Raw genomic sequence first — 26364 nt, forward strand, 5'->3', positions numbered from 1 at the left:
ATCAACAATACATATAATATATACATGGATAGTTCATTCCGATACTCATGCAAATGCACACAAATTAAACAATGTTCAATAACTTCATTTGTTTTATATTTAAAATATATTTGTAATTTAATTGGAATACATGAAAGCAAGTTAAAATATTATTCAATTAATATCGTTGCAATATACATAATTTTTTTACCTATGTATTATATTAATAAATAAGTATCAATAATATAAAAATGTATAATTATTTATAATAATAGAGTAAAAGTATTTAGAAACAATAATTATTATTAATAGCATGAGTTAACAATAAATCCTGTTGAGTAAATTGAAATGTTTACAATGAACATAGTAACAATGTCTGCTATACATTAGGGGTTTTAATAAAAATATAATATTTTCTACAAAGTTACTGTTTTTATTTTTATTGATATACAATTTGGAAATTACATTTTTTGCTATTACTCCGTTATAATATGTGGTGTCGGCCGCACAACATACACAAATAATAATCGTACATTTTACATAAATATTGTACATGTTGGTAACTCTTCGGGTGACTGTTTGTCGAGTGGCTCCGTGTCGTGCTCCCGGTAAAGTCATGTCCGGCTTTTTGAATACGGTTGAGAAACGGACAGTGCTGATAGGCGTAGGGAAATTCTCATTTTTCGTTAATTAATAAACCGTGTAGCCGTAAGCCACAGAAAAACTAAAAACGAGGAAACACCGGAGTGCTGGATTCACTGGCGTTTTTTGATAAGCCCCAAGATTCCATTCTGTTTATTTTGTGTTGCAACCACGGTTATAGATAACGGTTTATCTATAATCGTGGTTGTAACTATGGTCGTACCGGTGAATGATAAAGGTTTTTTTGTTTATTGACCTCTAAATTCACCATGTTTTCAGATTTGCTATTTTCTAAAATTTGTATTTTAATAAGTTCTGTGAATGCTAACACCGTAATAGTTTAATACCTACGATGATCAAGTCGATTATATTTAACGTTTTCTTGTTTTTTTTTTTTTAATCGTCAACGTACGGAAATAATACAATGAATTCTATCGACAAAAAAAAAAGTAAAAAAAGACAACCAATTTACTTTTGTTTACAGAAAAAATATTACAAAGAAGACAAAGATACTTGCAAGAAAGAGAAAAAAAAAGTAAGTAAAACTACGGAGATATGAGTACTAAATTACATTTATCCTTGTCAATTATTATTCTACTATAAAAAAAAAAAAAAGAAAACCACTGAAGTGTTTGATTATTCCGCCGTGACAGACATATAATTATAATAATTAATAAGAAAATAGTTGGATAAAAATGTAATTTACCGGGCCCTTTATTTCTATGTCTATCGGTAATTTATGTATATTTTCTTGTTGTTTTGAAAGTTTGATTGGAAGTCTCTGTTCAGGTTCGTTAGGTTGATAATCACTTGCCAAGTTGTATTACGTTTCCTTTTTTTATTCATCATGCACAGCGTAACAGACCATATTGAATGGATGTCTCGCGCAATGATCAATTTTAGGGTTAAAGTAGCTATAACTTTGTAATCAGCGTGAAAGACATTACTAGATAGGGAACTAACCCTAAACTAGGCAGCCCTTTAGCTATAACCTGTCTAGTATATCTTTTGCTCGTTCGCTAATTACATATAGTATATTGCCAATGATATTGATGTAAATATATATACATAAATATATGAAATTTATGGTTAATTTTTTATCAATTTAGAGCAGGTTTAAAAACAACAAAATTGTATGACCATAAAACAAGAAATGGAAAATGACTTAGACCAATTTAAACAGTTTTATTTGCCAAAGTAAGTTAAAAATGTATGAAGTTTGGAGTACATTGTTTACTTGAAATTTTTCCGATAATAATTTGTTTCGGTTTTTAGTATAAGTGAAACACAGGAAGAGCAGGAAATTAATACAGAAGTACATTTAACAGACAATTGTTACAATGAGTACATAACAGAAGTAGAAGAAAATAAGCCGTTGAGTACAACCACTGACTTATCAATGGATACAAAGTTGCACTACATTGAAAATACTGACAAATGTAGTTCGACAACCCAGATTTGTCCACAATATTTTAACAAAAGTAATGGCAGGTAATGTGATTTTAAAGTAACATATTTATTTTTTTATTTAGTAACATGCTTTAACATTTCTTTACGTCAACAATGTTGTTTTGATTAACCTGATAAATCACTATTTATTAAAATGTGTACGAGATAGTACTTTTGACACAATTTATTTTATGTTAACTGTCAAAATGAGAAATCAAACTAAAGTAAAAATTTCTTCTATTCTAATGAAGCTATATTGAACAGCATATTTTATATTTAATTGTTCTATTTGAAATATGCTTTGTCTTTTAGTTTCAATGAATCATGTTTTGAGCCAACTATAAAAATTGAATTGGGAGATTGTGACTGCGAAATCAAGGTTGAAGTAGAAGAAGCAGATGAACATTGAAACACATAACTTACCACTGACTTTTTGAACAATGTGAAGACGGATTGTGCTGTTTAGTTTTACAACAGTAGTTTAACAACACAAATTACATTTTATAAAAAAAATTGAAGAAAATGCATACAGGTAATGTTTTACCTCAAGTAATACATTTTAACATAACACATGTGTATATTTGTCCTCTCTTTTAATGTTTTTTTAAAAAAAATGTATACATAATATCTTACTAAATAATCTCGTACCAATGGTAAAAGTGTATCATAATCTAAATAATATTATCCAGTGGTATTAAAATTTTTTCATCTCTTTGTCCCTTTGTGTCTTCACAATATTTTGATGGCTATTTTGACATGAAATATGATTTGTAGTGTAATTGAATTGAGCATCACGACGAAAATCAAGAAATATAAAAGGAATCATTGCATATTACTTTGACATTCGACAAGCAGCACAAGAAAATCAGTAGACAAGCGAGAAAAACTAGCAACATTTACGTACACCTACACATGTGGAATGTGCTTTAAGCCTTTTTCGACAAAAGGACCAACGGGATACCAGGTATCACACTCACCTAATGACCTAATGAGATGTGGTTTTTGAGAAAAATACTTTGAGCACACATTACATTGGTAGGTAATATGGTTTCGGCTACATTCATTTGATAAATACTACCAGTGTGATGTGTGCTAAGTGATTTTCTCAAAACTCTTAACGTGAAATATACAAACTCCACTATACATTCATAGACTAATTGAACACTATACATTTAACAATTTGCAATAAGTGTCTTTTACTAGATAAACATTTAAAAACATTTTTTTAATTTATTATTCAATATTTTATATCGGTTGTAAACTATGTACAGCTTATTATGTACAGAACCTAAGACTGTTGTGAGAATTATGGTTGTGGCCACAATATTGCTTTATGTTACTGTTAAGATACATATTTTAAATTAGTTATTGAGCAGATTAATCATATCTTTTCCAATGAGATTGTAATAAACATAATTTTTTTTATTTATTATTTATAATATAATATTTACCTATCATCATATATAATTCTATAGTTGAATAAAATGTATTCATTAATACAATTTTTAAATTCATAATCATTGTTCTTTAATTAGCGTACAGTAACTTGATATAGTTTAATATACATTTGTATATAAAAAATACATATAGTAAAAGGCCTTAAAAAGTCAAATATTTTGTAAGAAAAATACAGAATTCAAAGTCAATGTAATAAAGTTAATTATGGAATTATATATTGTGTGCAGTCATGCATAATTAAAGTTATAATGTTATAAAGGATTTTTCATTGTTACGATCATTTTTTTTTATAGATATTTTGTGATTTAAAGTAACTTGTTAATAAAAACTATAGTTATCTAAAAAATAATAGACAATCTTTCTAACTGGTAAAACAACAATATGCTTGATTTAACCACAAACTTATTATTACATAACTTATAAATACAACATTAAATTATCTAAAAATTAAAAAAACTACAATTATAAGGAAATAAAAAAAATAGAAATTTTATCAGCGCGGTAAGACATATAATAATTGTCAAAAAACCTTATGAACAAATCTACTCTTAACTCTGAACATCTAAAACCTCCATTGCTGTAGAAAGTAATGCTAATAATATACTGGGTATATCTACCATGATAAATAAATTATTAAAATAAGTATTACTATATTTTTATTTAACTAAAAATAAATTAAACTTGGAGCGCCCGTGTAAGTGGTATTTACCATGTTTTTTGTTAGAAAATGAAAAAAGAAAAATAAATGTCCATGCAAGGTTGAAAGCAGTATTATTGCCACCACGCAAATAGTTATTGAAATAGGTAACAAGAAGTTAATTAAACATTAAAAGCACTAAGGGGGATAACACATTAATAATGGTAAATTATGAGTAGTATTGAGAAAATATAGTCTATATTTTTGAAATTTGAACACAAGTTTAAAATAATACACATAGTGATGGTAGACAAAAATTTTATTTGAAAAATGACCATTTTTGTTAAAGTTGTAGTCGTATAGGCATTATTATGTCGTCAACTATTGCCAATTTAACTGCTGTGTAGCATTTCAAAAATTTGTTTTATTAATTTTAACAAGACACATAATATTTTATTAAATGAACTAAATTTTTTTTTTAATTATTCATTTTATTTTTTGATTAGGAAAAACATTTTTTTTTTTTAGGTATTAAATACAAATTTTTTTTATTTCTTGTATATTGTTTATTGTACATTTTAGCTTGACTCAGAAAATGTCAAAAGCAATTTGACTGTCTGAATAGTTTTTTTTCTATATTTTGTGCAGTTTTGAACAGTATGTTTTTAAGTAACGTTTTAAGAGGTTAACAATTTTTTTGTGTATTTTGTTGGTGCGATATTTTTTTTTCAGGCATTGCATGAACGAAAATTCACTTTGAACTACACATCCTTTGGTTTTTAATTACACGTCCAATTTGTTTTATACAGTCTGATGTAACTGATTGTGTAAGCACACCTTTGACCTTTAGGTATTATAAGATTACATGATTAACTTAGTTATATTGAAATAAAGATATAGGAAGTAATATTTGTAATTTAAGTGAAAAATATTGGGTCAATTGCGTATGGATTGACCCATTACATTTTTTTTAAGTAAAAATATTACATGTTCATTTTAACCAAAGATCAGTTTTTAATTTTATCTTTGAGCTCTCTTCTTCAAGACAATTTAACCACACCTTTTATTAAATATGATATTATATAAAAATGCTTTTACAGAACACCTTAATTAATGAAGGGAGGATATAAAACATTGTAATATAATATATATGTATAAAAGATAGTTGCTAGATAAAAGTTAGCCTTTGATCTTTATTACACATACATGACGTTAAGATAAATCAATTAAGTTTTGACTGATGAATGCATTTATCTGCAGATAAAGTTGGTTCTTATTTTATATATATATTAAACAATTTTATTTAAATATTATGCCATTACCTATTGTACATTTTACAATACCTGGGTAGGATATTTTGATTTATTACTCATCAACAATATGAATATGATTTATTCATTGTTCTTATTATTATTCATTTTAGGTACTTATTTAGCCTAAATTAATTTACAGGGACAGTGTCAGCTGGTAAATCGCCTAGCCATAGGAAACGGAATCGACTGCTAAGCTGTTGCCTAAAGTAACACTACTAAGGTGCCTCGTAAGTAGTTCCCATAAATTCTTAGTTTTATTTTATATAATATTGTCTGAAATTACACTATATATGTATATTTACAATTTACATAATAGTTATATTAATACTTTTTTAATAAATTGTAGATTATGATGACATAAGCTATACCCTGTTCGCCGAGAGAGCATGCCGCGACCCGACGAAAATTGGCCGTTCTGCGCATCCCCGCGCCGCACTCAGTGTGACTAGCGTTCCCCCTGGAGTCCGCCAGCCTTAGTCTTGCTGCTTAGTCTTCAGTCTACATGCTCAAACCCGGCATGCTCTCTCAGCGAACAGGGTATAATTAGGTTATTCATGTAAAATTTATTGAGAGGACGCTACCCACCCCTAATTTGTAGTGTAAAACAGGGTTTGCGCGTATCAATAGAATGCAATTTATATATTATGACGTTACTTCCTGCTTTACATTAACTCAAATATTTGTACTTTGTACTATGATTTAATTTGGGCGATTTATAACATTCTATATTTTTATATTTAACAAGTGTAATATCAATACTGATATTGTATACTGTATCATAAAATCAGTCTTTAATAGCCATTAAAGTCTGCTAATGCTTATGTGTCATCTATATTTTACAATAATTAAAATCAAATTATTAAAACTTGAGTCTATATTATGTTTTTTTTTTAATATACTAAATACAAATTATTAGCATAATTGATAATGTGTTTTGGTAAACACCATGGAAATGGTTTTACGGAAAGTTTAACCGTTTTCTCGTTTTACAGTTTACCTCTTTGATTTGCTGACTAACAGTATTATATTATATCAGGCATAAGTTGCATTGCACTAGCAAAATAAGCATGAGAATTTGTGGACTTGAAGAAAAAATCCATGTTGTTGATAATGATGTCACTGTTAAAGAAATCATTAGAGATATAGTTAGATCAAAGGTAAGTGTTTTATAATCTTTTTCTGAACGACTTTTATCTTTTTTTTGTTAACGCCCGTGGTTTATTCTCAGGAACAAGCTGATGCATTTTATATATTTGATATTGGTGATCTTGTAAACAAAGTTAAAATATGGAAGGAACAAATGCCTCGTGTGAAACCTTTTTATGGTAAGGTTGTTAATCAAGACTATATTAAATATAAGAAATAAAACAAAAACGTCTCAATGAAATAAAACTAATAATTTATGTGAAGAAATAAAAAATAATTTATTGTAAAACCAAAAAGTATGTCATTGATGTGTAAATGAAAATAATAATATATTCAATGGAGGTATTATAGCCCTTATCTTAATTTGTATTTGTAGTATTAAACATTAACACATAATCACTTCTAAAGAACGCATACGAATGTTGAAAACAAATATTTACAAATAATGTACAGGTTATACGTAAGTTATATTCACAATTCTTGTTGTTTCTGGAATGATTGTTATAATATTGAAATTAATTCAAATCAAAGTTCACCCATAGTTCTAAAACTATTTTAATATCAATTATTAAAAAGAAAAAACTAAACCAACTGAAATTTTTTCGGTTAGTTCATCATAGTTCATCATCATTTTTCATTTTGAATCTTGAACGATATTTATTTGTATTGAGTTTTTTCAAATTTTATAATTAGGGATTAACTGTCGAAGAATAACCGGATAGGCAATTTCACCACCGATTGATTCATTATCAATCTTTTTTATTTTAACTCCTAGGACATATTGTCAACCAATAAAAAAGGCCAATAATAATAAATTACAACTTGTATAAATATACATATCAAAATATATTATAGATGTTTGTAATGCTTATAGCTATTATACAGAGGTGTAGTCATAAGGATACCTTACAACTACACCACTGCTAATGCCTAATATATATTTTAAATTAACAACAGCCAATAATAAACATTTGTACTTATTTAGAACTCATTTAGTGTATTCTAAGTAATAATAAATTAGATGGGTGGGTGTTGCTACAATACCACTACAGAAAATATGTGGTTTCCTTTCTTTTGAAACTAATATCGTGAATACAAGTAAACAATTAACTCATTATTATTTGTACATGGCCAAAAATGTTAAAACATTTTAACAACAGTATTTTTTTGGATCTCTACAACACAGTAGTTGTTAATAAATAATACATATTATGATATAGTAAAGAACTACTCAATAACTATGAAAGTAATATTGAAAAAAAATGTTTATATTTAATTTTTGCAATGTGTTTCTTATCATTACTTTGTCTTTTATTTTTTTTACAGCTGTAAAATGCAACGACAACTTACTTTTATTGGAAACTCTAGCAGCGTTAGGTCTCTGTTTCGACTGTGCTTCAAAAGTAAATGTTTATCGCATGTGAAATATTTTAAGTGCCTTGAATATGAAAATGTAATGGTTATTTTCAGGTCGAGATAAAGAAAGTAATGGATTTGGGAGTTGATCCGTCTCGGATCATATTTGCTAATCCGATCAAAATGGTTTCACATATTAAATACGCCATGAGTCAGTGTGTCAACTTGACAACATTTGACAATGAACTAGAACTCTACAAGATCAAGTCCATTCATCCATCTTGCAAGTATGTCATTTTTGCTTATGGCCAAATGTTTATGTCAAACATTTCTAAATGATTATTACTTTTTATATTCTAGATTAGTCATCCGAATTCGTTGCGACGCGTCTTCATCTCTATTGTCACTTGGTGTGAAGTTTGGTTGTGATCCTTATACAGAAGCTCCGGCACTGTTATCGTTGGCTCGAGATTTAGATTTGTCCGTCGTGGGCGTTAGTTTTCACGTGGGATCTGGCTGCACCGAACCTACTGCTTTCCGACGGGCTATTTCCGCTTCGGCGTCCATTTTCCGTCTTGCCGAACAACTAGGGTTTTCAAATATGTACGTGTTAAATATTGGCGGCGGTTTTTTAGGAAACAAGAATTCTTCATTAGAACAAGTAAGTCCAATTATTTATTTATCATATGACCTTTAATCATTTAAAATAATAATAATAAATCATTTTTAGTTTTCCGATATAGTGAATGATGCTCTGAACGAATGGTTTCCGCCTTCAAGTGGTGTGACTATTATCGCAGAACCGGGCAGATATTTTGCGGAAACAGCTTTTACTCTAGCTACCAAAATCTATTCGATCAAGAACCGTCCAAGCGAAGAACACATAATGTATTTTATTAACGAAGGATTTTACGGGTCATTTAGAGGCCCTATTCTCGAGCAGTCAACTTTGGTGCCGCCCAAGCCACTGTTTGTAAGTATTACGAATTACATACACTTTACGTTTTCGTTGTTATTTTTTATGTATTGGAAATTATGTTTGATTAGGAAAATTCAGCGAGCCCAGTAGTCAAGAGTTCTCTATGGGGACCAACTGGCGGTGCTTTGGACATAATAGTCGATTCCATTAATTTGCCACGGATGCATATGGGCGATTGGATTACATTTGAGAATTTGGGAGCATACACCATACCCGTCGCCTGTACGTTTAATGGTTTCCCCTTATCCAAAATCTTTGCTGTTGTCAACCGACGAATTTGGTTAGTGTAAATTTGTGTGTTTGGTAAGTGGTAACAGACTGGTAGTAACTCCCATCGTGTTAACATTTATAGGCATAAATTAAAAAACCTGATGCCGATATCAGAAGAACACTTTACAACTGAGCCTATTGTCGCTACGATTAAAAAGGCACGAGCAGAATCAAGCGATGATGTTTTATGGGACGACACCGATATCGAACATACCATACAATATCCATGTCTTCATTTGAAAAAAGTGTTCACCTCTCTAGAAATATAATAATAGTTTTGTAGGTTTTTATAAGAAAATTTATTAAGTTTACTTTTATTGTTGTTAAAAGTTGACATACATTTTTGTTAGCATTAACTGAATTGAGTAAAGAGGCAGCTCCTGGATATTTTACATTATTATTTTTAATCATTTTATTTATGTATTTTCAATTTACTTATAGTATAATATAAGTGTTGTTATTTTCTAAACATAACTATATTTATTGGATTTGAGTTTATTATAGCAGAACATAATATAACATTTTGATAACTAATAATTCTTTTGCTCCTATCTACATTAATTAATCGCAAACTGATTGGAAAAACAAAATCCTATTATTGATTTATATATTTTTTATAAACAACTATATTATTTCTAAATCTAGTTGTCTTGAAGAAACTAGAAAATTCTATTAAATAAAAGCCAACTGGTGATTAGACGTCAAATTAATCGCCTTGTTTGTAATTTTACTATTTTTTATACAACAGCCAATTCTACTTCCTAGTTTTTAAATTTAATAAAGGAATTTTAAATAATTGTTTGTATTTATAAAAATAGTTATTTTTTTAAAAAATAATATGGTAAAAGTTACTTACTGATAATATCTTTTATAAAGTATTTATGAGGTATATTTTTATTACTATTTATATTGGGTATATATCTAGTACTGGAAAAGATACTTTTGAAAAGGTAACTTTTTTAATAGTTGGTACTAATTTTAAATCAGGTTTTTTTAAAAATTATTAACTCAACAAGGCGTTTGCGAGAGGTTTTTTTTTTTATAAAAATGAATAATATTGATTATTGTACAACATAGAACTATTTTATTATAGTAATTGTTGCACAATTATTTACAACTTTTTTTATAATAAAATGTATAAAAACGTATCTAAATTAGTCACCGGGTGCAGCACAAGGTAGAGTAATTATAGAGAGGTACCGGCTATATTCCACTTTGCTATGACGAAATTTTTGACGTTTCAATTTAAATATAAAATTAAATTTTAAATATGCCGAACCGATTCCCATGTTATTGGTGCGATAATATATATTAGTTGATGAATGATAATGTTCATAATTTTACACGTGATAACTGATAAGCACAGAGGCACATTGATAAGGATGATTTAGTTAACATGGTATAACACAAATTATGGGGTCGTTACCAAAGACTATATAAAAACGGATGTTATCTAATATGGCTGCACTGTAGAAGGGAGGAACCAATTTATTGAAGGGACGTCGGACGGCAGCAGTCGGCTCCTCTCTGCTCTCAGACATTTCACATTGGTTAACGGTTATTTACTTTTTCTATGTGCTAACGTACTTACCTAAGATTTAACAATATTTTTCAGATAACAGTTTTGTTTTCAATTAAACTGTATTTCATTCAGTTATTATGGATTTTTGGTGTACTTTGGTTTGATAATAATATACAATAATTTTATATTATCTACAAGATATACATACATCTCCTGTTTACCAGTTACAGGAACTACCCGCAAAAAATTGTCAACAATTCCAGATCCAGGTAAAATATAATGTTTTTGAACTATACCGTTTTAAATAACACTTTCCTAATAATTATTGCTTATTTCCGATAAAAAAACGTGCGATACGCACGGCAAGCAAGTGGAAAATAATACAACAAACCTAACCTGACAACTAAGTCTTTTGCTATGTAAATTAAATTAAAAAAAACACAGTTATAAGCTATTGTCACTACTAACATTAAAAATTCTCAAGACGGTTCTGTACGCTGGGTGGTCAATGAGTTCTATGAGACTATGATTTGGATGTTGACTAATCGTCTAAAAATACAATATTGGTCATAAGTGTACTTTACCGGATACCCTTTTTATGTTGTTGTCATAATATGTTTATTACACTGAATAAGAATCTGATATCAGAAATTGACAGGCTCCTCTAGTTCAATAGAATGAAAAATCTCAATTAGAAATATAATTGTATTGAGCGTAGGTATGAAAAATGATTATTTCTCTGCCCTTCGTGGTTATTTTTTCAACCTCGAGTTGCGTCGCCGACAATAGCTGCATGGTACAACGACGGTCTCTAGCCGCTACTGCTCCCCGCCGCCTAGTGTTAATGTGGAAAAGTTAAAGTAGCTATAACTTTTGAACTAGATGCGTCTGCCGATTTCTGATTTTAGATTCGTAACCAGAATAAAACACTAAAATAAGACAAAATAAGATTCGCCAAAAAAAGGGTGTCCCGTAAAGTAAATTTGTTCCCAATATTGTTTTAAATTACATGAAAAAAATGTGAAAATTTTAGTAAAATATAGGTATGGCTTATCTATACAAGGCTTTTAAAATGATTCATCTGATTTCAAAATATCTTATTTATTCTTAAATTTGAGTCATTACAAGTTATAAGTAAGAAATTACATTAAGTTTTTGTTACCAGAAAACATTTCCAAAATAAATACAACAAAAATACTAAGGTGAGGTAAATTTTTTTGGAAAATCTTATAAGCACACGTCTCTTGATAATTGATAAATCATTTTTTTTTTAATATTATAATAAAATCCATAATATGTTAAAGACATTAGATAAAAAAACAAAAATTAATAGAATATTAAAATAATTATATATGTTTATTATTGTCTTTGTATATTGACGTTATTAATATTTTGGTAATAAAACATTTGCATCGGTGAGTTGATCGGATCGATTCATAATACAAAAAGTAATTTATACAAGCTGGGCTATTTCCTATAATAATTTCTACAGTTTAAATAACTCTCTAATACAGGGAATGTTTGTTTTAGTGTTTCTAGAAAAAGCAGCAAAGAAGTTAACAAATTAAACATTAAACAAATAATTGAGGAATGCTTAAGATTTTATTGAAAATCTCAAAATGAAACGTACAAAAAGTATCAGCTGACAATGGAAAATTGAAGAATTAAAAATCAATTGCGGTTCTTCAAATACAATATAGCAAGTACTTGAGAAAAATACTCACAAGCATACTTCACCTTCGTAGTAAAAGTGTTTTTTCTACACCTATTTCTTAAGCCCTACCAATGTGAAGTGTGCTTAAAGTATATTTCTCAAAATGTCTACCATGCAAACTCCAGTAAATAGGTCAATAAGCGCACAGTTCAACACATAGATTTAGTATTACAATGAATCTAGTTTAGTTCTCGTTTTTTTTAGCTATAAACATGAATAATAACTTGTTAAAAAAATTGTTTTTGTCTATAACTCCAAAAACTAAGTATGACCAAAAATATCTGAAAACACCATTTATGTTTATTGTAAAACATTATTTTTTTTTAGAGATAACTAATAAACCTTTTTTTTTTTTTTTAGTAGAAATACATGATATTTTTAGTGCAACATGCAAATGTACAATAATTGAAAAAAAGGGCAACTACTTGTGACAAAATGACGGTCTACAATGATGAACAAAATAAAGACATGCGCCAGAAAAAGTCCTAAAAATAAAATTGTGCTGAAATACACTCAGGTGAGGTGAAATTTTTGAAAATACACAACAATTTTACTTGTAATTTAGAATAAAAACATTTTTTTGTTATTTCGTGGTTGTGAGTCCTCTTCTTGTTAAGCAAGCTAGTTGTTGTTTGGCAAGAGTTATACATATAATACCTAATGTCAAAAGACACAATGGGATGAGTAAATAAATGTAATTATAAACATAGATGGATAGCAAAATTACAACTTACATTTAACTTAGCAGATGTCTTTTTTGAGAAAAATACTTTCAAGCACACTTCACATTGGTAGTAAAAGTGTTTTCGCTACACCTGTTTAGTAAGTCCTACCAATGTGAAGTGTGCTTAAAGTTATTTCTCAAAATGTCTACCATGAAATACATAAACTCCAGTCCACAGGTCAATATTGGTGCACAGTTTAACACTGAAAATCAATAATTCTACTCATTCATATACAAGTGTCGTGTCGGAATTCGTTTACTCAGTCGACTTGCACAGATGTATTTTTTTGAGGAGAATGCTTTAAACACACGTTACATTTGTTTGATAATCACTACCAGTGTGGCGTGTGCTTGAAATATTTTTCCTAGAACTACCACCGTGAAGTACACAAACTACAGTGGACGAGTCAAATAATCAATATTGGTGTACTTGTAAGTATAAGTTGACCTAACCTAACCTAACCTCGGGTAATTTTCAAAATGTGTCTTTCGTACGCTTAAGTCGATGGTGCTTTTAGATTTTTCTGCATTACATGATTATAACATCTTGTAAAATAGTTTTATTTTAACTATAGCGTAAAAATTTTGTGTGACCACTGATCTAAAATCGCCATTGGCTTTATCTTAAAAAAAAAATAATACTTGTTAGCTACACTGGATTTGTTCCAAAATGTTTTGTGTTGTACATTTTTCTTTACTCTACTTTGTTGGTTTTTTATTTGTTATAATTAATGTAATATCTTAAGTTCTATTCATTTGATACGTCATAGTAACGACCCCGTTCACGCTAAACGCATTAGTGCCCCGTCCTCATTTTGTTTGTTAAAAATTTATTTCACTGAAATTTCATGTTTTTTCAAATCCGCCAAAATGAATTTAGTAATATATTCACAATTATTAAGTATAAAGGTACTTGATAGGACTAAAAAGTAAAAAATAAAAAAATAAAACTTATAAAGACATGCTTTTCTAAAATATAGTAAAAAAGTGAACTAAAAAGTAAAAAATAATTTTACCACAAGAACAATTTAACAATCAATTGTAGCCCTTTTTAAAAAAAATTTAATTACTTAGAAAACAACTGAAAATCAACTACAATTTTGAATAATGTTGAACATCTTTAAGTATTTTTGACCTAAAAGAAAAGCGTGGCCTTATTAAACAAATTCTGCATTCATCGAATTAAATAATTTTGAAATGTATATGTCACACACTAAAATTTAACTAAACTTAAAATAACAACAAAAAAAAATACAATATAAAACATTATCTGAAATTTTATCTGATAAATTTATTAGGGACTTAGTTGAATAGAGCCCGCGCTTTTCTTTTTACTCAACAACTAAAGACTTGGTAGCTTGTTTTTTTTTGGGCTGTTCAGGAAATATATGACTTCCAAAACCTAGGATAGGTAATTATATAATGATTTCTAAATAAAAATATCATTTTAACGGTATTGCATTAAAAGTTAAATAATTTTAGAAATTCACAAAAACAAACGTATTAAAATAATATCTTATATTGTCAATATAGATTAATATCATTGTATATTTCTTAAAGGAATAATTAAAAATATTCGTATGTAAAACGTTTAAAATAATGATTAATTCAGTTAAAACACTTAGTCCTTTATAGCGTTCTTTCGGTCACGCTCCACGAATACCGCCATGAAGAACTCCGTAATGTACAAATGTTCGTCGTCTAAAAAGTACAATATTTTAAGTTAAGGAATTTATTTTATTTTGTCTCTAGATCTACTTCAGCAGACGTGAACACACTATAATTACATATTAACTATTGTTGAAATATAAGCAATATTTTTCTGACAACACTTTTTACAATTGTAAAACTACTTCATCCCTCTCGCGTTGAAATCATGAAGATGTTTAAATAAAAAAGTTACAGTCTACCGAAAACATAATGGCTAAAATTAAAAAACATGGACCATGCTTTAGCTTGGTAGCTCCTAAATATGGATTATTTTTTATCTATAATCTCCTTGAGATTAATTACATTATGTTCTGGCCAAAACGTTTACATTACGACGACGACGACTCGTTTTATTATACGTTTAAAGTAGGCTCGCTACTTTCGTGACGCTATTTCGTGTCGTTATTTTGTATCGTGTTCGAGCTGAGAGGCCTAAAGCTAAAGCATTTTTTCTTTCTATCTTAAAATCTTTACTATAATATTTGTATTTATATAATTTATGAAAAAATCTTCAATTTAATAAAGTGTGTTTTTATGTAGATATTATCATGGCGGTTTCTCGAGATTTATTTTACTAATTATAACTGTTAAAATCTACACGTATGTCGTATATAGATCCTACTTTATGCTCGTCCTCACTCTTAATGATAGCTATTAATAACTTAAGCAGATTTCGTTTACGCTAAAATTTCCAATATTACCTTCAGTATCTAATTCTTTGAAGGTAGTGTCAACGTCTTCGATCTGGTATCGAGGTTCTTGAATTTTCTTAAGTTCTTCCTTACTGAGTAAACCGTTTTTGTCGACGTCATAATTAGAGAAATGCAATAAAATATCTCTAACTGAATCGGTAGAATATACGGGTCCATTCTGAGAAATCAACAAAGTATCTCTTTAGATTATATAGTGCACAAGAGGACGGTACCTATCGTCATTTGTATTGTGCGAATAAAATATACTCTATGGGACATGGGCTGTGATTGTATTGAGTTCACTGAATTTCCATTGTAAAATAGAAGAACATATTCAATTTATGGCAATATTTTGGTAGATCCGATAATTTTTTTTTTGTTTATTTTAATAAAATATTATAAAAATGGTTGGACTACCTCCCTACCAAGCTAATTATTTAAACTTTTGAAACTTTAATGGTAACACATACATTATCATTATCTTATTAAATTAAGAGTATTTTGGATAACTTTTTTTGAAGTTTCAAGTATAGGGTTGGAGGAAAGGTGGATTGTAGTGTTATTTCTTACCTAACTAACGGTATTTCCCATCCTGTCCTAATTTATAAGCGCCTCTAACATTAAAAATAGTTTTTAAATAGTTTTTTAAAACAAAAAAAAAATGTCTTATAAACTTTATGAATTATTGAGTGGTTCGCGGTAAAATGATTACTCTTTAATAATGAATAAAAATGTAGTTTTTCTATAGTAATTACTGTAATAGTCGGACAATCAAAAAACTATAACCAATAAACAACCCTTATTGCTCGATTAATGAGTGTACACAAATCAAGCTCTTAAGAAAAATGTCCTATACTTTACTTTTTTAATAAATGGGTGTGTGCATCTCATTAAATTATAACTTAAAAGATAATCGTAATAAAATTATTCATATTACTTCTTCGCTGGCCCCTTTGTTGTATTCTGCTAAAACAAGCAACAGTTCTTGCAACTGAAAAGGAGTCTTTCCTATAATCAAAATGTTAAACACATTTGTTATTTTATTAAAATAATACATATATTAATACAATCAGTCGGGAATCACTTTTTTAAATTAAAAAAAAAATTTTAATGTAATTTCAATTATTCTATTAATAATAAATAAAACATTATTTAAAACTCTATAAATAAAACGTAATTTGTTTATTATTTATAGATGTCAAAATATCTCAATTAATTTAAAAATAAATAAATCGTATGTAAAGAATAATATTGCTAACAAATAATTCGAAACAAACAACTAGTGTTGATAAATTTGTTCATAAAAAATTCAAATAAGAAAATTAGTAAATCATAATATTTTCTTATTGCTTCGCATATATAAAAAGTTGTTTTGCCAACTCTGCATAGATCTATAATAATAAACGAGATGATATCAAAAATATATTCTTACGTCTGGAATCAAAAACCAAAACGTCTTCGTGTTCTTCTTGAACTAAAGATAACTTCTTGATAAACTTGCTTATTGCAACAGGGTCAATTTGATCGCCATTTATTTTGTTATTCTTATGAAAATGGATTAGTTCCTGAACGTGATGTTTGTTCAATCCTCTGCCCTAGTAGTAGTGAAGTACAAGTATTAAAATCATGTAAATATTAAGTATACGGATAAAGTTAAAATTTTTTTTTTCTTATGCTATGATGCGCCAAATTTACAAAATACATTTTTCTTAGGCATGTTTAAACGCTAAAGCATAGTTATATGAGTATTTTGTCAAGCCTTTAACGAAACCCTATCCTTACTTTTGGTTTTACTTTCAAAAAGGCCATTAAGAAATACGGGGCGGACATTGTTTCACCTATAAAAATGAACTTAAATTATCAACCTGAGAAAAATAATTAAAAGCTTCGTTAACTCAATAATACAGTACTCGTTGTAAGTATCAACGAGTCTTCAGCTGAATCTTTCATTAAGACTTTAAATATTTTTCTTATTTCGTCTACTAATTGTTTTTTGACGTCTTCTTCAAGAGTTAAAGCTTTAACTACATTTTTTACTTCGTCGTAGTTAAGTAGTCCGCTGTAATCGAACCACGGGTCGAATTTGTTAAACAAGCCCACGTACATTTGTACTTCGAAAGACGATATACTTTGTAGCTATGTAAAAAAAAAACGTTTATGGAAATAAGAAAATCAGATTAATCTGAAATTGTTCAATATTTTTTTATCGTTATTACCTTCCAGTTGTCTAAATGCTTGTCTTTACCGGCCATATATACCAAAAGATCTTGTACTTGTTGAGCGCAAGTCCTACCTATATTTAAAAATAAAATAGACAAAAATTATAAACAATTTTTAATCGAGCTAGCCAGGACGAGAGCGTTAAAATTGTTATACAGCATTATTTTACAATTTTTGTGTTTAAGTGGGAGGGGGGGGGGTTTTAACACGATTACAACCGAAACGTTTAACAGATACTTTATTACCTCTTTTGTGTTCAAAATCGAAATTATTTTTCTTGCATAGTTCTAAGGTATGCTTTTTTTTTGTTTTCCAAATATTTTAACAATATTTTTTACTTGTTCCTCATTGAGTCCCATGCTCTATAAAGTATTATAAGTATAATGATAATATTAAATAGTATTATTATTATTATTTAATTTTACCTGTGTCACGGTCACGAAGTACAACGCGCAAAGAATAACAACACATTTGAAATGCATAATGTTTGTTTTTTTTTTCAAAAACTTTGTTGAGTCTGAATTAATTTTTCGATACCAAAGACGGATGAACAGTGAAATTCGATTCGACTGGAGGTGTCTATAGTGTTAGTGTATAGTCGTTTTTCATTTTATTTTATTTCTATAATGTATACTTGAAAAGTTGTTTTCGACACAACGGTACTGTTTAAAAACAGTGTAAACATTGTGAAAAATATGGCTTTCTTGCTTATGTGAAATCTAATAACAACATATTTTTTTTTGGCTGTATGTACATCGCAAAAACATGATTTAGCGAACAATGAACGTTAATAAATCTTCATATGATAATAATATTATTCTTTTAAGTAAAAACAAATAATTTTTATACACTATACCTATTATGCGGTTAGGTACATTTATTCAAACGGATGAGAAAATTCTTCTGAAATTTGTATAGTCACCAAACTTATCCATAGATTCCCCGAACTTAAATTGAGCACCATTCGTACTTAATACTAATAGTAGAAGTCAGAAAATCATAGTTTCACGGTTATAAAAAAAATATTAAACATAATATTATAATGTGATGATTTGGCATAACGGACAATTTCTCATTGTCGCCTTAATATTTGTTAAAAACCGCTTCTACGCTCAAAAGTCTAAATTCATTGAGTTAAATAATTTTAAAATGTATGTGTCACACGCTAAAATTGAACCAAATTTAAATTACAAAAAAACTTGCATCTGATAAATTTATTAGGGACTTAGTTAAATAGAGCCCGCGTTTTTCTTTTTATTCGAAAATTAGAGATGTTTAACATTATTTAAAACTGTAGTTAATTTTCGGTTGTTTTCAAAGTAATTGACATTTAAAAAAAAAATGTGCTACAATTTATCGGTAAACTGTTCTTGTAGTAAAATAGAATAATAGTTTGTATTCAACCACTATGTCTAAATCTTCAATTAAAGACGAATTTGTCTGCTGGATATTTTAATACTTTGGAAAATTACATAATTAGTAATATAACTTTTATGACAATTTATCTATTGTCATTTTTTCCATTTAAATATTTTACTGCTTTTTTAAATTACTTATCTCTTGTTTGATTACATTTTGAAATCATTTTTCGCGAATTCATAGTCATAAACATGGGCGGATGTACGGTACTCACCGTGGACTTTAAAGCTTCGGCACTCACTAAATCTTAAATTTAACTGCTAATTATTATACAGCCATAGCCGTCCGAAATTCACACTTATTCATTCATTAGTTCATTTTAATCATATTTCATATTGCATTTGTGTTGTTGAAATCCATTGTATTTGTCAGCTATTGTGTTAATCTGTATGCTTATATTTTTGTGCAAATTCTATGTTTATGTTCCTATTCTTCTCTTATTTGTAATTGGGTGTAATTAACCCGTTTAAAAATACAGTAAATAAATCAATTGCTCAACGATTACATTAAAGGGATTGAATGAAGGAATGCATGTTATTACGGAAGTCGATTGTTGAATAACTGATTCATTTACTACAAAAAGACAAATTTGAGCAAATAAAATAGGACTTAAACACAATTTTAAATGAAATATCATTAGTCGATTTCTACATTAACCTAGAAAAGTGGCCGATTTAATCAAATATTTTTACATAATTGATATCTAACCATCCTGAGGTGGTCTAAAATGTCCAACAAACAGGCCACTTCAACCCCCTTGAGATGGGTCATAACATATTCACTGGAATCAAACTTATAAATTTTACAACAGTTTTTGGCTACAATAAATTCTGAGCATTTTCTTCAGTGTCTAATAAGTAAGCATGCTGCTCCCAATACACGTTCAATCAAGATTGTCAATGTATTATTTTCACTTCAAAATATCTATTTGTATCATAACGCTTTTTAGTGACATACGAAACCCTTAAAAAGTAAAACGTTTTTTTTTTAAATTAACTTTGAAATTTATAGGAAATACGTTACTGTTTTTTATGTAGCCTTTGAGCTACTAGGGAAGGTATTCTAGAGATGGGCTCTCCCTCCTTTAGTTACACCTATGGATTTTTATGGGAAAAATCACCTTCGTTGACGTATTTAACCTATGTTTTCAAACAGGGTTTTGAACCCGATTTGTATTTGAATTTCACAGTAATAGTTTTCAAAACAGAAATGTGCATGTATATAAACACCTATACAATGTGTTATACCTACGCTAGGAAATGTGTCAAGGAAATTTTGTAATCTTCAGTATAAAAACTCTCATATATACATATTCATATGAATATCGTAACAAAGCCTTTGTATAGTATGTTCTTTTTCGAATTCCAGCAAGTATAATTATAATTTCAACCATTGCATCAACCCTTAACCTAGCCGGTTGTTTTTTAAATTGTTCTCAATTGGCAAAGTGAAATATAAACGGATATTTTACCGATCGTTTCAATTGAAACATCTATTGGTCTATCTAGTGGCCAATTTATAAAGATAACATAATGTTTAAACTCTGCTTTCTTTTTTACTTTTGTTCAACTCCTTGTGGAAGCAAGCTCTTTAATGTGTAAAACCTCAAGTGTAATTGCATAATAATAATATGTTTCATAAAGTTATAGCCTCAAGGTATTTAAATAATTTTTAGAAACTTTGATAAAAATTCCTAATTAATTTATCCGATAATATTAAAATAATATTTAAAAAAAAAAATACAGATTGATATTTAATAGTATACTTAACTACGACATTATCATCGAATCATCATACCTATATATCACTACACAATATTTGCAATTCCATTTAGATTTTCTATGTCAATGTAATCATTTTATCTCATTTATCTTTAATGGCGACAGACAATCCGGGTTGACAACCCGTTTTGGACATTGTCTAGTAAACATAATCTCATTTACTGATTGATATTTTAAAAATGTACAAATTCACCGTTAAAGTTTTATTAATCATTTTTCCCATTAATCTATATTTTTTCTTACAATAGAAAACAAATCGAAAAAGGCATGCCTTTGAAAATTGTTTAATATAGCAATCAATCATGTCGGTAAAAGCGTTTTGACATTTTCTAAGTAACTAATAGAATTTTGAGATTTTAAATTGCCGTGTGGATAATTATTATTGTGCGACTTGGCTTGGTGAAATGGCGGCGACGGGCATCGTGATCAGTATCAAAAAGGAATCAAACGGCTGGTGTGTAAACACTAAAAAAGAAAGCGGACTGCACGAATGCGACGTTTGCGTGAAAACGTTTTAGATACATGTATGTATCTACATTTGTGGCCTTTGTCCGCGTTTAGGTTTGTTCATACAAATAGATAATATATGAATAATTATTAAATATATTAGAAACCAGCAGAGTATCTCATTCAGCAAAATGATATCTAACAATTATTTTCATGCTGTCTATAGTGTCTTTCAGTTTAGTTTATTCTTGTAGCAAAAATAGTACAGTGTTATTGATCAAAAAACATATTATTCAGATAAATATTGTTCGCAAAACGGCTATAATATTTTTTTAATTAAAAAAAATGTAAGCTATTTTTTTATTTGTTTACTATGTAGGTATACATATTTATTCTATATTTTATATTTATAAATATATGTAATCTATAGATTTGTAAAATATAATCAACAATTTTTCTAATCTTAATGTTTCTAAAATATTGTAAGATTTTTTTTTAAATTTTTAGTACGTATATTTTTATACCGTTTTCGATAAACATAATAACCATATTTTTGTGATTGTTGGGAACTATATGGCTTGCAAAGCCTAGGATAGATAATTATAATAATTTCGAAATAAAAATAGATAGCCTGTACCGTAGTGTTGTATCGTCAATCTCTTTTTGTTTATGTTTACCTTCACTTGAAAAGTGTCATTATAATTATTCATCAAGCGTAAATTCAGTTGATGTTCACTTGCTTTTTAACGTCCATAATAACTGTGTACTGTACGTCTGTACTTGACCAGTACAACGTTTTCAAAAAACGTATTAGTTTTTTATTTGTGCTGTTCAGGAACTATATGATTTGCAAAGCATAGAATAGTTAATTATACAATAATTTCGAAATAAAAATATAGTTTTTATGGTATTACATCATTTATATAATATATATAAGTTTAATTGTTTTATGAATTGACAAAAAAAAATTAATATCCTTTATTAATTATATGAATTGATATCGTTGTTTATTCGGTAAAGGAATAAATTCAAATATATTTTTAAAATTATACAGCCATGAAAATTATCTTAAAACATCAAAATTAACTGATTACCCCATAAGTAAAGCACTCACATAAATATTTGAATGTAATACAATAATTATAATATTTAATTCAGTAAAAACATTAAATTTTTCCAACGTTATTTTTTTACTATCCTTCTTCTCAGCGTATTTCCCTCATTTTCCGTCTTTTCAGTGTTCATTCCCTCATGCTCCTCCTTTTCAGCCTTCATTCGCTCATGCTCTGCCTTTTCAGCGTTCAATCGCTCATGTTTCGCAAATACCACCAGGCAAAACTCTGCAATGTTTAAATGTCCGTCACCTAAAAAGTACAATATTTTTAGTATAATATTTTTATAAGTTAATTTTATTTTGTGTCTTCTTCAACATTTTGATCACTATAATATCATATTAATTGTTAAAATATCATTCAACTTGTATTAGTGTAAAATCACTTCTTTCCCGCCGCGTTAAAATCATGAAAATGAACATATAAAAAACCTTAAAAATTATCTCATTAATAACCCTACACCCTTAACTTATGGACACATTTCCAATTTATTGGAGGTCGTTTCTTGTAGTTGTGACCGAATGATTACACAAACCCAGATAAAGGTCTGATGATTTATAATGTGATACATCTTTCCTTTTCATCTAAAAATCTTTAGTACAACATTTTTATTTATCGTGAAAAAATCTTTTTTTTTTTATTAACGTTTCTCTTATGTAGATATTAACCAAGGCGGTTTCTCGATACTTATTTCACTAATTCTAACTGTTAAAATCTACATGCCTATCAATATATATATCTATTATCTACACATGTATAACCGCCTGATCCTACCCTATGTTACGCATCATATATGCTACCCTATCATACACTATGAAAGGTAGTAATTAAAAAAAATTAAGCAGATTTTGTTAACGCTATAATTTCTAATATTACCATCCATATCGAATTCTTTAAACACAGTGTCAACGTCTTCGATCTGGTATTGAGGTTCTTCAATTCCTTTAAGTTCTTGCTTACTGAGTAAACCGTTTTTGTTGACGTCGTTATTAGAGAAATTTGATAAAACATCTCTAACTGAATCGGTAGAATATACGGTTCCAGGCTGAGAAATCAACAAAGTACCTTATTAGATTATGTATTGCACACAAAAACGTTACGCACTCGTCATTTTTTAGAGTGACAACATAGTTTGCGTGAATAAAATGAACTTTAAGAGTTGTGATAGTATTGAGTTCATCGAATTTTCATGGACACCTAGAAGAGCGTATCATCTATGTCAATTTTTTGGTAGATACATTAATACCTTTTTTGTACATCTTTAATGTTTAAATTTTTTTGTAATTTTTAATAAATTATTATTAATTAATTTGTCGACACATTAGCTTTGATTCGAGCAAATGATAGCAAGTGTGATGTTTTTCTATAGAAATAATAGTGATTGTCTGACAAAAAAACTATATCTATAAAATAATCCTCATTGCTCGATTAAGGAGTGCACACTATAGTTTATGCTCTTAATTAGAATTTTACGAAAACTTTCCTATAGTTTACTTCTTTATAAAATGGGTGCGTCATCCTAAAAGCATTTAAAAGTCAATAGTAAAAAAATAATTTAATATTACTTCTTCTTTTGTCTCTTTGTTATATTCTGCTAGAACAAGCAAAAGCTCTTGCAACTGAAAAGCAGCCGTTCCTATAATCAACATATTGGTACATTTTTTATTATATTAAAATATATTCTTAGAACTAGTCGGGAAACATTTAAAACTAAAAATAAATCTTTAAATTATAATTATTTCATTAATAATAAATAAAAAAAACGAACATAAACATTATTAAAATCTCTATAAATAAAACGTAATTTGTTTATTATTTATTGATGACAAATTATCTCAATTAACTAAAAAAAAAATAAAGTCGATAATTAAAAATAATATTAATAACGAAAAATTCAAAACAAACAGCTAGTGTTAATAAATTTGTTCATTAAAAATAAAATAATGAAAAATAATATATATTAAATGATAATTTTTTAATTGTTGCTTTATATGAGTTTTTTTTGCACCTCTACATAGACCTATAATAATAACAAACGAGATAATAACAAAATATATGCTTACGAATGGAATCAAATACCAAAAGGTCTTCGTGTTCTTTTTTAACTATAGATAAGTCTAGGAAAAACTTTGTTATTTCAACTGGGTCAATGTGCTTGCTATCTATTTTGTGATACTTGTATAAAAGGATGAGTTCCAGAATTAGTTTTTTGTTCAGACCTCTGCCCTGTGTACAGATATTTAAACTATGTAGATATTAAGTATACTTAAAGAGTTTAATTTTTTTTTAAAGGCTACAATGTGCCAAAATTTACAAAATACATTTTTCTTAGACATGTTCAAACACCATGTCAGGCAAAATCATAGTTATGTGTATTTTGTCAAGCCTTTAACGAAATCATATCCTTACTTTTGGTTTTACTTTCAAAAACGCATCTAAGAATTTTGGGGCGTTAATTGTTTCACCTATAAAAATTAATTTAAATTATCAACCTAAGAAAAATAATTAAAAGCTTCGTTAACTCAATAATACGGTACTCGATATTGATAGCAACGAGTCTGAATCTTTCATTAAGACATTAAATATTTTTTTTATTGCGTCTGCTAATTTTTTTTTGACGTCTCCTTCTAGATTTAAAGCGTCAACGACTTTTTTTACTTCACTTTTGCCAAGTTGTCCGCTGTGATCAAACCACAGGTCGTATTCGTTAAACACGCCTATGTAAATTGCTACTTCGTAAGATGACAAACTTGAGAGCTATGTAAAAAAAAACGCGTATAAAAATAAGAAAATCAGATTAATTTGAATTTATTTAATATATAATTTTTTTGTTATTACCTTCCAGTCGTCTAAATTTTTATCGTTAGTGGCCAGAAATACCAAAAGATCTTGTACTTTTTGAGCGTTTGTCCTACCTATAAATAAAAAAATGGTAAACAATTTTTAATTGAGCTAGTCAAGACGAGAGCGTTAATTTGAAAAATTGTTAAATACTGAAAAGACGGACGATATTATTTTACAATTTTTGTGTTTAAGTGGTGGGGGGGGGGGGTTACACATGATTACAACCGAAACGTTTAACAGATACTTTATTACCTCTTTTGTGTTCAAAATCTAAATTGTATTTTCTGCATAGTTCTAAGGTAATTAAGTCTATGCGGTTTTTTTGTTTTCCAAATATTTTAACAATATTTTTTACTTGTTCCTCATTGAGTCCCATGCTCTATAAAGTATTATAAGTACAATGATAATATTAAATAGTATTATTATTATTATTTAATTTTACCTGTGTCACGGTCACCAAGTACAACGCGCAAAGGATAACAGCACATTTGAAATGCATAATGGTTGTTTTTTTTTTCAAAAACTTTGTTGAGTCTGAATTAATTTTTCGATACCAAAGACGGACGAACAGTGAAATTCGATTCGACTCGAGGTGTCTATAGTGTTAGTGTATAGTCGTTTTCCATTTAATTTTATTTATATAATGTATACTTGAAACGTTGTTTTCGACACAACGGTACGGTTTAAAAACAGTGTAAACATTTTGAAAAATATGCCTTAATTGCTTATGTGAAATCTAATAACAACATATTTTTTTTTGGCTGTATGTACATCGCAAAAACATGATTTAGCGAACGATGAACGTTAATAAATCTTCATATGATAATAATATTATTCTTATAAGTAAAAACAAATAATTTTTATACACTATACCTACTATGCGGTTAGGTACATTTATTGAAACGGATGAGAAAATCCTTCTGAAATTTGTATAGTCACCAAACTTATCC

General features: G+C 28.3%; 2 protein-coding genes across 5 annotated transcripts; one reads left to right on the top strand and one right to left on the bottom strand.

The window, feature by feature from the left end:
• Nucleotides 1–1022: 1022 nt before the first annotated feature.
• On the top strand, nt 1023–9730 carry LOC126845315 (ornithine decarboxylase-like). Of its 4 annotated transcripts, XM_050583962.1 has the most exons (14): nt 1023–1156; nt 1731–1818; nt 1897–2112; nt 2383–2602; nt 2845–3034; nt 5618–5705; nt 6471–6635; nt 6707–6803; nt 7951–8027; nt 8095–8267; nt 8341–8641; nt 8711–8953; nt 9028–9239; nt 9312–9730. In XM_050583962.1, the coding sequence occupies exons 7-14, from the start codon at nt 6546–6548 to the stop codon at nt 9496–9498; spliced, it is 1380 nt and encodes a 459-aa protein (XP_050439919.1). In that variant the 5' UTR covers nt 1023–1156; nt 1731–1818; nt 1897–2112; nt 2383–2602; nt 2845–3034; nt 5618–5705; nt 6471–6545; the 3' UTR covers nt 9499–9730. The 4 variants fall into 4 exon arrangements, with proteins under 4 accessions (XP_050439919.1, XP_050439922.1, XP_050439921.1 ...); XM_050583965.1 differs by lacking the exons at nt 1023–1156; nt 1731–1818; nt 1897–2112; nt 2383–2602; nt 2845–3034 and adding an exon at nt 5474–5512; XM_050583964.1 differs by lacking the exons at nt 1023–1156; nt 1731–1818; nt 1897–2112; nt 2383–2602; nt 2845–3034 and adding an exon at nt 5494–5512 and having other exon boundaries at nt 5589–5705.
• A 5035-nt stretch (nt 9731–14765) lies between these two features.
• Nucleotides 14766–25704, bottom strand: LOC126845316 (uncharacterized). Its single transcript, XM_050583966.1, has 8 exons — nt 25667–25704; nt 17808–17884; nt 17502–17727; nt 17374–17429; nt 17024–17186; nt 16529–16599; nt 15601–15769; nt 14766–14890 (listed from the first exon to the last, which is right to left on the bottom strand). Exons 2-8 carry the CDS (start codon nt 17841–17843, stop codon nt 14811–14813), a joined length of 801 nt encoding a protein of 266 aa, XP_050439923.1. The 5' UTR covers nt 17844–17884; nt 25667–25704; the 3' UTR covers nt 14766–14810.
• Nucleotides 25705–26364: the final 660 nt, after the last annotated feature.

Source organism: Adelges cooleyi, unplaced genomic scaffold (assembly GCF_023614345.1).
Source record: "Adelges cooleyi isolate 19-005CV unplaced genomic scaffold, UGA_ACOO_1.1 ACOO_flye_CR_arks_rails_tigmint_CR_PRNA_749, whole genome shotgun sequence".
NCBI classification, from domain to species: domain Eukaryota; kingdom Metazoa; phylum Arthropoda; class Insecta; order Hemiptera; family Adelgidae; genus Adelges; species Adelges cooleyi.

Bases quoted from the DNA above. Each gene is read 5' to 3' on its own strand.
- LOC126845315 (XM_050583962.1), top strand. From the start codon at position 6,546: ATGAGAATTTGTGGACTTGAAGAAAAAATCCATGTTGTTGATAATGAT. The intron at 8,268-8,340 runs GTATGTCATTTT...TTTATATTCTAG, and splicing joins TCCATTCATCCATCTTGCAA to ATTAGTCATCCGAATTCGTT. The intron at 8,954-9,027 runs GTAAGTATTACG...ATGTTTGATTAG, and splicing joins TGCCGCCCAAGCCACTGTTT to GAAAATTCAGCGAGCCCAGT.
- LOC126845316 (XM_050583966.1), bottom strand. From the start codon at position 17,843: ATGGCCGGTAAAGACAAGCATTTAGACAACTGGAAG. The intron at 16,600-17,023 runs GTAAGAATATAT...TTTTGATTATAG, and splicing joins TTTGGTTTTTGATTCCAGAC to GAAAGACTCCTTTTCAGTTG. The intron at 15,770-16,528 runs GTAATATGAATA...TTGATTTCTCAG, and splicing joins ACAAAGGGGCCAGCGAAGAA to AATGGACCCGTATATTCTAC.